The sequence below is a fragment of the Psammomys obesus genome, unplaced genomic scaffold (genome assembly GCF_907164565.1).
Source record: "Psammomys obesus unplaced genomic scaffold, mPsaObe1.curated_primary_1811, whole genome shotgun sequence".
NCBI classification, from domain to species: domain Eukaryota; kingdom Metazoa; phylum Chordata; class Mammalia; order Rodentia; family Muridae; genus Psammomys; species Psammomys obesus.
In genome coordinates, this window is record NW_026596085.1 from 11,033,008 (window position 1) to 11,044,512 (window position 11,505).

General features: G+C 45.5%; 1 protein-coding gene across 1 annotated transcript; it reads right to left on the reverse strand.

The window, feature by feature from the left end:
* Nucleotides 1–3,765: 3,765 nt before the first annotated feature.
* Nucleotides 3,766–6,231, reverse strand: Miox (myo-inositol oxygenase). Its single transcript, XM_055627198.1, has 10 exons — nt 6,181–6,231; nt 5,640–5,720; nt 5,329–5,409; nt 5,027–5,189; nt 4,779–4,846; nt 4,554–4,663; nt 4,406–4,473; nt 4,273–4,322; nt 4,076–4,188; nt 3,766–3,980 (listed from the first exon to the last, which is right to left on the reverse strand). Exons 1-10 carry the CDS (start codon nt 6,193–6,195, stop codon nt 3,872–3,874), a joined length of 858 nt encoding a protein of 285 aa, XP_055483173.1. The 5' UTR covers nt 6,196–6,231; the 3' UTR covers nt 3,766–3,871.
* Nucleotides 6,232–11,505: the final 5,274 nt, after the last annotated feature.

Sequence of the window (11,505 nt, forward strand, 5' to 3'; positions counted from 1 at the left end):
CAGGGTTTCTCTGTTGTAGCCTTGGCTGTCCTGGACTCACTTTGTAGACCAGGCTGGCCTCGAACTCACAGAGATCCGCCTGCCTCCGCCTCCTCGAGAGCAGGCGGTGTGCACCACCTCTCCCGGTTTAAATATACATTTTAATGTATGTGTGAGTAGTTGCACATGTTCACATTAGAGCATGCATGTGGAGGCCAAAGGACAAGTTCTGGGAGCTGGTTCTCTCCTTCCACCATATGGGTCTAGGGCTCAGACTCAGGATGTCAGGCAGCAAACACCTTTAAACCCTGACCCATCTTGGTGCGCGCACGCACAAACACACACACACACACACACACACACACACACACCTTTTGGGTTGCCTGTTGAGACAGGATGGCAAGTAACCCAAGTCGCTCTCAGTTTTGCTATCTAACTTTTTTGTTGTTGTTGCCGCTGCTATGTATTGGTTTTGGTTGTTATTTTTTTTTTTTTTTTTTGAGACAGAGTTTTTCTAGGTAGCCCTGGCTATCCTGGAACTCTCTCTGCAGACTAGTCTGACCTCAGTTTCACAGAGATCCACTTTCCTCTGCCTTTAGAGTGCTAGGGTTAGAGGCCCAGCTATGATATGTGACTTCTGATCCTCTTATGCCTAACCCCCAATGCTGCGATCACAGGCATGCTGTGTCTGGCTTATTTTGAACATTGTAACAATATTAACCATTTCATCTGGAAATACGGGTTATCTTTCCATTTATTTGGAAAGATTTACTCTGACATTCATTTCATTATTGTTTTATATAGTTTTCAGTGTAAAAACACTTCTCTCCTTAGTTAAATTCATTCTCCATCATTTTTGTAGCTACTGTAAATGGAATTATTTTTTCTGCTGTATGTTTGGTGTTTTGTTTTGTTTTGTTTTGTTTTGAGACAGAGTATTTCAGGTTGACCTGAAATTCCTGACAGTCTTCTTACCTCTGTTTCCTGAGTGCTGAGATCATAGGCATGAGTCACAGGCCTAGTTGTTTTATTTTCTTTTTCAGATAATTTGTTATTAGTGTATAAAAACCGAGGCCTGAGGGATATAGCTCAGTGGTAGAGTGCTTGCCTAATATGCATTCGACTCTAGGTTCAGCACCCAGCAACACAGGAAGAAGGAAGGAAGGAAGAAAGGAAGGCCAGCTAGCTACTGTCCTTTTGATGCTGGGAACTGATCCCAGGGCCTCGTACACAGAAGACAGACATTCTGCCGCTGTGCTGTATCCTCAGCCCACCACTCATTCTTAATGTTCATTTTTTTTTATCTGTATAGAAAAAATACTTTTATTTAAAAATCAAATTATGGTTCTAATTCTCTCACACCCATGATAGAAGACTACAATGGGTATATTTTCCCCCCTCTGTGGAAGTCAATAATCTTAAGAATTGCCTTGGTGGTCAGTGTAAAAGGCAGAAAGAGTTGCAATATTCTCAATACTGATCACTTCCATAACCAGATATGTGTGTTCTGTAGGCTAATTCTCTGGCACCAGATGGTAGCCTACTAATTAGTAGGCTCCGCCCCATCAATGTGTCACTCTCTTCAGATCCTACTCACACCTTCAAGATTGTCCAGATATCAATCAAATGTAGCCTTTGGTTTACCAGAACAGAACCCAAAGAAGCATTCTTCTTATTCTTCTTATTCTTATTATTATTCTCCTCCTCCTGCTCCTTCTCCTCCTCCTCCTTCTTCCATTTATTTCTATTTTGTGTGGACAAGGGGAGGAGGCTGTGTGTGTGCCAAAGTACATGTGGAGTCAGAGGACAATTCACAGGAGTTGGTTCTCTCCTTCTGTGTTGAAATCAGATTGTCAGGCTTGGCCGCAAGGCTACACCTGCTGAGTCATTTCACCTGACTGTTCATTTTTTTTTTAGTTTGTTTATGAAAGTCTAGCTCGCCAGCCATGGTGGCCTTTAATCCCAGCACTTGGGAGGCAGAGGCAGATGGATCTCTGTGAGTTCGAGGCCAGCCTTGTCTACAGAGTGAGTTCCAGGACAGCCAAAATTACACAGAGAAACCCTGTCTTGGGCTGAAGAAAGGGCTCAGAGGTTAAGGGCGCTTCTGCTGGCTGCTCTTCCAGAGGTCTTGAGCTCAATTCCTACCAACCACATGGTAGCTCATCACCGTCTATAATAAGATCTTGTAGCCTCTTCTGGTGTGCAGGCACACATGCAAGCAGAACACTGTATATGTAATAAATAAACCAAACTTTTTTTTTCTTTTTTTAAAGAAACTCTGTCTCGAAAAAAAAAAAAAAAAAGAAAGTCTAGCTTTACAACTCAGGCAAACCTTGAACTCATGGTCCTTCTGCCTCAGCCCCTTGAGTGCTGGAGTTATATCTGTACTGGAGTTATATCCTATGGGTTTCTTGCCACACTAAATAGCAACATATTTACCAGAGACTCTTGAAGACATAGCAAAAAAGCCCAGGAGCCACCCTTGAAGCTTGTCTGTGCCTCTGGTCAGAAATGGGAACATCAAGGGGCTGAAGACCACCCAGTATACTGAAAGCTGTATATTCTTTTCTTGTTGGTTGGTTAGTTTTTAAAGACAGAGTTTCTCTGTGTATCATTGGCTGTCCTGGACTCGCTTTGTGGACCAGGCTGGCCTCAAACACCCAGAGATCCTCCTGCATCTGCCTCCCTGAGTGCTGGGATTACAGACATGGGCCACCACACCCGGCTGAAAGCAGACACAAATAGGCCATCCTGCAAAGATGCCGAGGAACCAACGCATTGGTATATTAATAAATTAAAGGCAAACGTTTGCTGTTCTTCATAAGCACACAGCTCTACCAGGACACATAGGAGGGAGTTTCTCTGCTGAAGTGTTCCAACTGATAAATGGGGAAGGCTTCCACCATCAAAGGTAAGTGCTGCACCCTCATTTTCTTCGATTCTGAGCACCTGAGAGCAATCTGACCCCCATGAATCTGGTTAGTCACATTTTGTTAACAAAAAATGCAGGGAAATGTCAGATACAGGGGGAAGCAAGCAGGAATGCCTTGCAGAAGGGAATCCCTTAAGACCAGGGACTCATTTTCTTCAGAAACAACTAAGGACTAAGGGAAGCCTTCGAACTGAAAACAAACAAACAAATGAAAAACAAAACAACAACAACAAAAAAACCACATCTTCTGGTTGTGCGTCACAGTGAAAGATGAATGTATGACTGAGTGACCATTCATGGTACATGATGGTCAGTCACTGGCAAGCCCAGAAGGAGCTCTGTCTTAGGCACTGGGGAGTCCTGTGTAGACGCTTATGCAGAGATGCTTATATAGCCTACACAATTAGCTGGCCCCCTTTGCTCTTAAGCACTGAGCCATCTCTCCAGGCCCTCTTTTTTTTCTGTTTTTGAGACAGGGTTTTCTCTGTGTAGCTCTGGCTGACTGTGATCTACCTCTATAGACCAGTTTGGCCTCAAACTCAGAGATCTGCCTGTCTCTGCCCCTCAAGTGCTGGGATTAAAGGTGTGTGCCACTAGGCCCGGTTTCCCCATCCCCTTTTCTGTTGAAGGAAAACTTAGTGTCTGTCTCTAGAATTGAGGGGGGAGAGTGAGTTGGATGGCTCTGACACGGCACGAGGAGGATAAGCAGCATGCCCTCGGTACCGGCGTTCCTGTGCTGGTCTGCCTCTGCAACCACAACATGTCCTGGCCCCAGCGATGAGTCAGCTTTGTAGTCTCTTTCAGTCTTTATTGATACCCAGCACAACTGACCTCTACCGCCATGGGTAGGGACTGTGGGCAGGTGTAGGGGGCCCCGAGCAAGGCTGGAGCAGAAGAGTATTGCTCTCGATGGTGTCTAGCCCAGCTGCTGGTTCAACAGTGGGAGGGTATCAGGAACCATCACCAGCACAGGATGCCCGGGCAGTACTTATCGATCAGACCCTGATAGTAGGGCCGCAGGCTCTCCACATCTGGTAGGTCAGGGCACTTGGTGTATAGGTCAAACTTGCTGCAGACATGGGGGGGGGACAACAAACATCAGAAAAGATCCTTCTTCAACCCCAAGACCGCTGCACCGCCCACACCCCTTGAGGAACTACGTACTTGAACTCTTGCACCCAGGGCAGCATGTCCAGATCTTGCTGACTGCACAGCTGCTGGTAGTCACCACCCGTGTGCCAGGGATAGAAGGAGTGGAATCGGACAATGTAGAAGGCCTGTAGGAGCCACACCATCATGCTCAGATCTGCCAGACTAGCTGAGCCGGGCAAGGCCTCTCACTGGGCCCTCCCTCCACCTACCTCTGCGGGCAGGGAGAACTTGTTGAATTTCATCATCTGGTATAGGTACTCTGCAAGAGAGATGGTGTTATAGCCGGGTGCCCAGAGAGGCAGACCTCACCACCATCTGCGCACAGTCCCCAGCTGTCCTCACCATCATGGCCCCAGGACATAAGGACGTTCTCAAGTCCACAGTGGGGTTGGTACATGCCAAGTTCTGTGCTGCGGTGATCAAGAGACGAGAATGTGAGGGACTGGAACTGTGGTCCTGAACTGCGGTAAAGTGGGGTACTTCAAAGTACCTGTATCGAGGATCCTGGAGGTCAGGATTGTCCTGAAAAGTGGAGTCACGGAACACCACGGAACCCTGGGGACGGCAGCCCACAGGAAACGTGTCTCCGACGACAGCCCACTAGGAAAGTAGGAAAGGACAGGCAGCTTCGGGTGAGGTGCAAACGGGCCTGCTTCCTGCATAGTGCTAGAAGCCCAGCGCTGAAGCCGCCCCACTCCCCACACCTGGCCTTTACCTGAGGTTCCCCCCACAGAGCCAGGACCTTCCCCAGATCATGCAGAAGTCCGACCAGGTGGAACCAGTCTGTGGAAAAGGGACATAAAACCTAGAAGGGATAAAGGCGGGCGGAGCAGGCTCTGGACTGAATTTGAGGAGCCCAGGGATCTGCTTCCTCAAGGTGGGGCCTGTGGGTGAGGATCAAGCCTCTTTGGTTTCCTTCTAGGGCAATGATAGCACACCTTCCACCCCAGCTGTAGAGCATACCCTTGTCTGGGTAGGCTTTTCGGATGCCCTCCGCAGTCTGGAATGCATGAAAGGAGTTGGGGAAATCTACATCTGGGTCTGATTCATCCACCAAATTATCTAGCATGTCCACAGCCTCCATGACGGTCATCCTCTTGTAGGAGAAGCTTCCAAACTGGATGCGCTGGTGAGAAAGGAGAAGTCAGCCATTCTCTGGGTCCCACAGAGGGGGCCACAGATCAGGGTCATTCTGCGGATACACTGGGCCAAAGGCAAAAAGGCTCCCGCCCTCGGAGTCTGCGTTAGGAACAGGAAACGTTTACCTTCCTGTTGACAAAGTCCACCGTCTGGTGAGTGTGCATGAGCTTGTAGGTGGTGAAGACGCGATCCAGCAACGGGCCTGACTGAAAGCCAGAAGCCAGACAATCAGTGCAGGCTGTGTGCCAGACTGGCCCAGCACACTGGAGGCCACGGCCTCCCTTCCTGCAGGCCAGGCCGCACAGGTATATGAAGTGGAATGGGCTTCCCAAAAAACCCCTCCTTAGAGCTGTGGGAAAAGGAAGGGTGCTCTCCACAGGGCTGGACCAGAGACCTCGCAGAGAAGATGAGGTGGGTGGGGCAGGGGGCCACTCACGGTGTAGTTTCGGAAGCTGTCCTTGCTTTTGGTCAACTCTGGGTCCACATCAGGTCGATAGACCAGGGAAGGGTCTGGGCCCTGATGGATAGGAGTTTGACCCATTTCACCATAAGCCAGATCCATAACGAAAAGAGGACATGACATCTCCAAGGAGCTAACATGCTAAAACACCTCATCCCATATGCATGTCAGCTTAACCAGGCACCAGCCAGCCAGTGCCAGCTGATGCCTACTTCTAAATCATGAAGAGAACATAATTAAGAGACAGTACCCTCCCCACCACCCGTCCGATATTCTTGCAGACAGAAGGTAATTTTAGAAGGATGCCTGACTAGACAGGGAGTCTGGGGGAGGGAGCTTCTAACCTCTACCCCAGCTGGACCACAACAGGAAGGAATTAGGTCTGCGACCTTCACTGTGGCAGGGCTAGCAGAAATTGGATGAAGAGGATAGCACTGTTTCCTCTTCCACTGAGGGCAGTAGGGCACATGGCAAGGGCCTGGGGAAGCCATTCCTGTACTGACCATAAGGTACTCACCACATCCACCTTCATCCTGAGAGGGAGCAGTAATCAGAGGGCAAAGCTTGCAGCTAGGTGAAGTCGGCAAGCAAGACACCCTTTATATAGCCACGGGTTATGTAACTGACTGGACAATGCCTATTTCCTTGGCCTTGACATTTGGTAATAAGTGACCGTCCACCGTCCTCCTGGCCTCAGCAAGTTAATGTATCAGCACAGAAACAGAACCCCTCAGCCCAGCCCCCTCCACCTTAATTTCTTCCTCCTCTATCCTAGAGTGACTAAGGCCTCATTGGGGCCACAGAGGTCCTCGTACTCACAGAGAAGCACTAAAAGAACCAGGGGTGTTAACCACACAAGGGCATCCCTTCAGTGGAGGAGATAAAATCCAAATACCCGCGTTCCACCCAGAAAGCTGAGAGTGGGTTGCATTAAGGACCTGGCGACCTTTTCGCTTTCTGTGGAGGCAGACCTCACCCGCCTTTTGCTATAGAGGCAGACCTCATCCAAACTCCCCAGGATGATTACCCCAGGTTCTTCCCTCCCTGGACCGTTACCCATCCTTAGGGGAGCTGTCACATGTACTTTCTGGCCTGCTGACCTCTATGCTATCAATCAGAGACCACACACTGATTTTAGGCCACTTAGCTATAGAAGCCACCTTCCTGCTCACACATGTGGTACTGAGTAAAAGAGTTTCTGTGTAGTCACGCCTAAGCTTTATTGTGCTGCTCCTGAAATTGGACTGACTGAATTGATTGTTGCTTGGAAACTTCTTCCTGAATTGTACTATGTTTTAAATATGCTGACAATGGACCGACTGAAGAGGTCTGAACTGGGTTTCATTCTTTCTTATCACTAATGTCTGCATGGACACCCACCCATCACCCATAGGGTCCCTGTCAACTGGCTTCAAAAACATAGAGCAAAAGTCTGTAAGAGAAAGTAAGAACAATTTTCTTTAAATAGAAACTAAGAGTTAGGAGCTGGGTGGTGGTGGTGGCACATGCCTTTAATCCCAGCACCTGGGAGGCAGAGGCAATTGAAGGTTCAAGGCTAGCCTCGTCTAGAGAGCAAGTTCTAGGAGAGCCAGGGCTACACAGAGAAACTCTGTCTTGAAAAACAAATTAAAAAATAAAATAAGAAATTAAGCGTAAAAGAAACTTATTCTCTTGAGTAATTGACGTCTCTAAGGTTTATTGCCTCTGTCTGCTAACCTAGGCCTAGTTCTGGAAGCTTCTAGCCTTTGTACAATCTAACCTAGGCCTAGAGCATTTTCAGCCTTTGAGACTTACTGCTTAACAGGCTCACCCTTTCTTGTTCTTACTGAGCTTGTACCTGGCTGGTATGAGCAGTTCTGGCTCAAACTCCTTTCCCAGCTGACTGATTCAACATGGCTTCTCTCACTCAGACTCTGCTTGGCCTCAAACTAACTCCAGCAATCTTTTCTAATTGTATGGCTCCTTCTCATCTGGTCTTCACTTGAGTTCTCTCTCTGCAACCTGACTCTCTATTACTGTCCTGGTAAAACTGCCTCCTCTCTCTCTCTCTCTCTCTCTCTCTCTCTCTCTATTGCCCCTTAAGTAGCTTCCCTTTCCTCTCTCTTCTCATGAAAGTGGTGTGTATCCTATTCTGTCAAATCTCTGGTTTGTCACCTTTTCTGCCACTCAATTAGACATCACCTTCAAACATGGGCGCTTCCTTCTACAAACTAACTTTACCTTCAGTGTTTGGGCATGTACCAGACCACGCCTGGATCTAAGCTTTTCTTTACCTAAAACTCAGATCTGTTTGCCTCTGTCCCCTGGATGAAAGGCATGTTTGTATTCCAGCCAGATCACACAGACCTAGAAGATCTTTGGCTGTGATCTCTTGCCAGCCCGGATCACACAGACCTAGAAAGTTGTTGGATGTGATCTCTTGCCAGAACAGTCATGTTCTGAATTAAAATTCCTCTGCAATTAAGGGTTAGGGAAACTTGCTCCTCCCACTGAAAAGGGTCTCAACCTTAAAGTGAGAGAGTAGAACTAAATACGGGCCCTTCTCAGTCCTCTGAGGCAAAACATTTTTTTACAACTATTAAAATATTTGTTAAGATCCAGAGGAGCAGCCACATGGTGGTAGTGCATACCTTTAATCCTAGCACTCCAGGGGCAGAAGCAGGCAGATCTCTGTGAGTTCAAGTCCAGCCTGGTCTACAGAGCTAATCCCAGGACAGCCAGGGATACACAAAGAAACCCTGTCTTGGAAAAACCAAAAACAAACAAAATATTCAGAGCTATAGCTCTGCAACTTCATACACGGAGGAACTAAAATAAAGAGAGCTCATGAAAAGGGGAGTAATACAGTCCCTGTCAATTATTTTAAAAAGAGGGTTATGCCAGGCACACTGGCACACACCTGTAATCCCAGTACTCGTGGAGGCAGAGACAGGCAGATCTCTGTGAGTTCGAGGCCAACCTGGTCTACAAAGTGAATTCAGGAAAGAGAAGGCTACACAGAGAAATACTGTCTTGAAAAGAACAAAGAGGGAGAGAGAGAAAGAGAGAGAGAGTTGGTTGGTGTTTGTTTGTTTTTTTCCTCATAGTGGGAATACTCAATACTAAATGTCCCTTCATAGGAATTTTCCCCCCTAATAGCAGGAAAAACTCAATATCAAAGGCCCCTTCATGGGAGAAAAAAATCAAAACAAGCCCCACTTTAGTACAGAAACAATGACAACCGGGGCAGCAAGCACTGAGCCACACTGTTTATGTTGTCAGAGGTTTTAGTCATTCAGTATTTGGAGGATGTTCTCTTCTCTTGGTCATCTAATAAATGCTTAAATGATTGCTTAATTTTCATAATAAATAAACTAAAAAAGCAAAATTCGTAACTTTTAACTATATCATTAGGTACACTCTGATCTGTTTAACGCTACTGAGGGTTTGGCTCTGCTCCTTTAAGTTGCTTTCTGGAAGCTCTCAGGTAAATTCTATAAAAATATAATACCTGAAGCAGAGCAGGTTATTAGCTTATTAAGTAATGTGACTGCCAAGGGACTAGCTCAGGAAATAATCTCTTACTGATGAAGAGCATACAAAAATTATTTTTTCACTAAATAAAACACAGGTAAATTATTTGTCCCACACTGCTAATAATTGACAGGTCACATTAACATGTTACTCAGGATCTACAGATAATTATCTAAAATATTTCCTTTTTAAGAATTTCTAAAAATACCTTATGGGTATTGCCTAAAGTTACATGTAAAAATCCTATAGCAATCGCCCTTAATGCTTTTGTAGCTGGCTCTTCAAAAGGACAAGGAGCTTATGTTTTATATACAATGTCCACATACTCCACACAAAAAAAGATTGTACTCACTCCGGGTTATACAGCTCAACCATCTAAACTCACTGTAATCAGCTTTTAGTCGATGCTTCCCAACCATTGGCTACTTTAACTGACTCTGCTACCTATCTAAATTCAGATGATAGTTTATTGGGTGGACTAAAGAAGACTCGGAGTCTTCCATTTATATGGGTAGCTTTAGAACCCCGGTTTACACATCCTTATCCAAAACGGGTATTGTTAAGGAATATTAGGGCTCAACATTAACTGAACTCATATATATGCATATGAAGGATAAAGATGCACTGAGGATGGAAAGTGACCTCACTTGAGAGAAAAGGTGTTGCAGGAGGATTGTGGATGTAGAGAGGATATAGTGGAGCTGGGTGTGGTGGTACATGCCTGTAATCCCAGCCCTCAGGGAGGTAGAGGCAGGTGGATCTTTGTAAATTCAAGGCCAGTGTGGTCTACAAAGTGAGTCCAGGACAGCCAGGGCCACACAGAGAAACCCTGTCTGGGGAGGGGAGGAGGAGTTGGATATAGCGGAATGATATATTTGGAATGAGATACTTAAAAATGGAGTCTAGTTAACAGAGGTTGGAATGGATGGGACATGAGTAGTTTGGAGATAGAGATGGAAAGGAGACAAAAGTAGAAAACATTCTCCTTTGGCTCAGTTTCCTTGCTTTAAAATAATAAATAAATAAATAAATAAATAAATCCATCCATTCAGAGCTGGAGAGTTGGCTCAGTAGTTAAGAGCATCGGCTGCTCTTCCAGAGGACACAGGTTCAATTCCCAGCACCCACATGGCAGCTCACAACTGTCTGTAACTCCAGTTCCAGGAGATCTGACACCTTCACACAAACACACATGCAGACAAAACACAAATGAACATGAAATAAAAATTAATAAGTTATAATAAATAAGTAAATCCAATCATATTGAAACATGACAGTAATGCTGTCTGTTTCAGTACATACAGTAATATTGAACTGCTGGCATCTCTGCTTCTAGAAAACGCTGGCAGGAAAAACCTCCTAGGAAAGTTAGGAACAGCTGTGGCTGTTTTTTTTCTTTTTTTGGTTTTTCTAGACAGGGTTTCTCTGTGTAGCCCTGACTGTCCTGGACTAAATTTGCAGACCAGGGTGGCCTCGAACTCACAGAGATCAGCCTGCCTCTGCCTCCTGAGAGCTGGGATTAAAGGCGTGCACCACCACCACCCAGCCACTGTGGATGTTATTAATCAAGGCAGAACCTATAAAATTTCTTAGTCTTACTGAGCCCTCTGTTTATTATTTATATGTTCTTTTTAGACTAAGGAGGCAACAGCAAAATAGTTTGGATTAGATGGATTTTCATATGCTGACACATTTCAAAGCTTATAAAGATATATTCAGGTTAACAAAAATTAACTTAGAGATATATGTGTAAAACTGTAAAATCCTAATCTTATAAAAACCACTAACTGGTGATAAACTGTTAAAAGATAAGTAAGACATGCAAATTAAAGGTCAATCACCTTCCTTTTTTTTTTTCAAGACAGGATTTCTTTTAATTGTGTAATAGTTCTGGCTGTCCTAGACTCACTCTCTAGACAAGGCTGGCCTTGAATTTACAAAGATCTGACTGCCTCTGCCTCCTGGATGCTGGGATTTAAGGCATGCACTGGACATCAGCATGATGTCTAACGATATGCATCCAAACTACACTACAGGCATGCACTCTCTTTAGTCAGCTGCAGAGCATGGCCCCAGGCATGGCTCGAGGGCCCAGAAACTCCAGGGAAAACCCATTGTATCATATCTGAAACTTAACTTTGTCAAATAGTTCTTTCTTTTTTTATTGCTCAAAAAATAGCTCTTTATTTCTAGGACGCGCATTACAGTCAAATACTAATAATGTACCTGCTTATGTTAGCAAAGGGTTTGAGAAAATATTAATCCTGTTACTAAAAATCCCTTACTATTCACAGAGCCACACTATTGTGGAATGACACCATCAGATAAC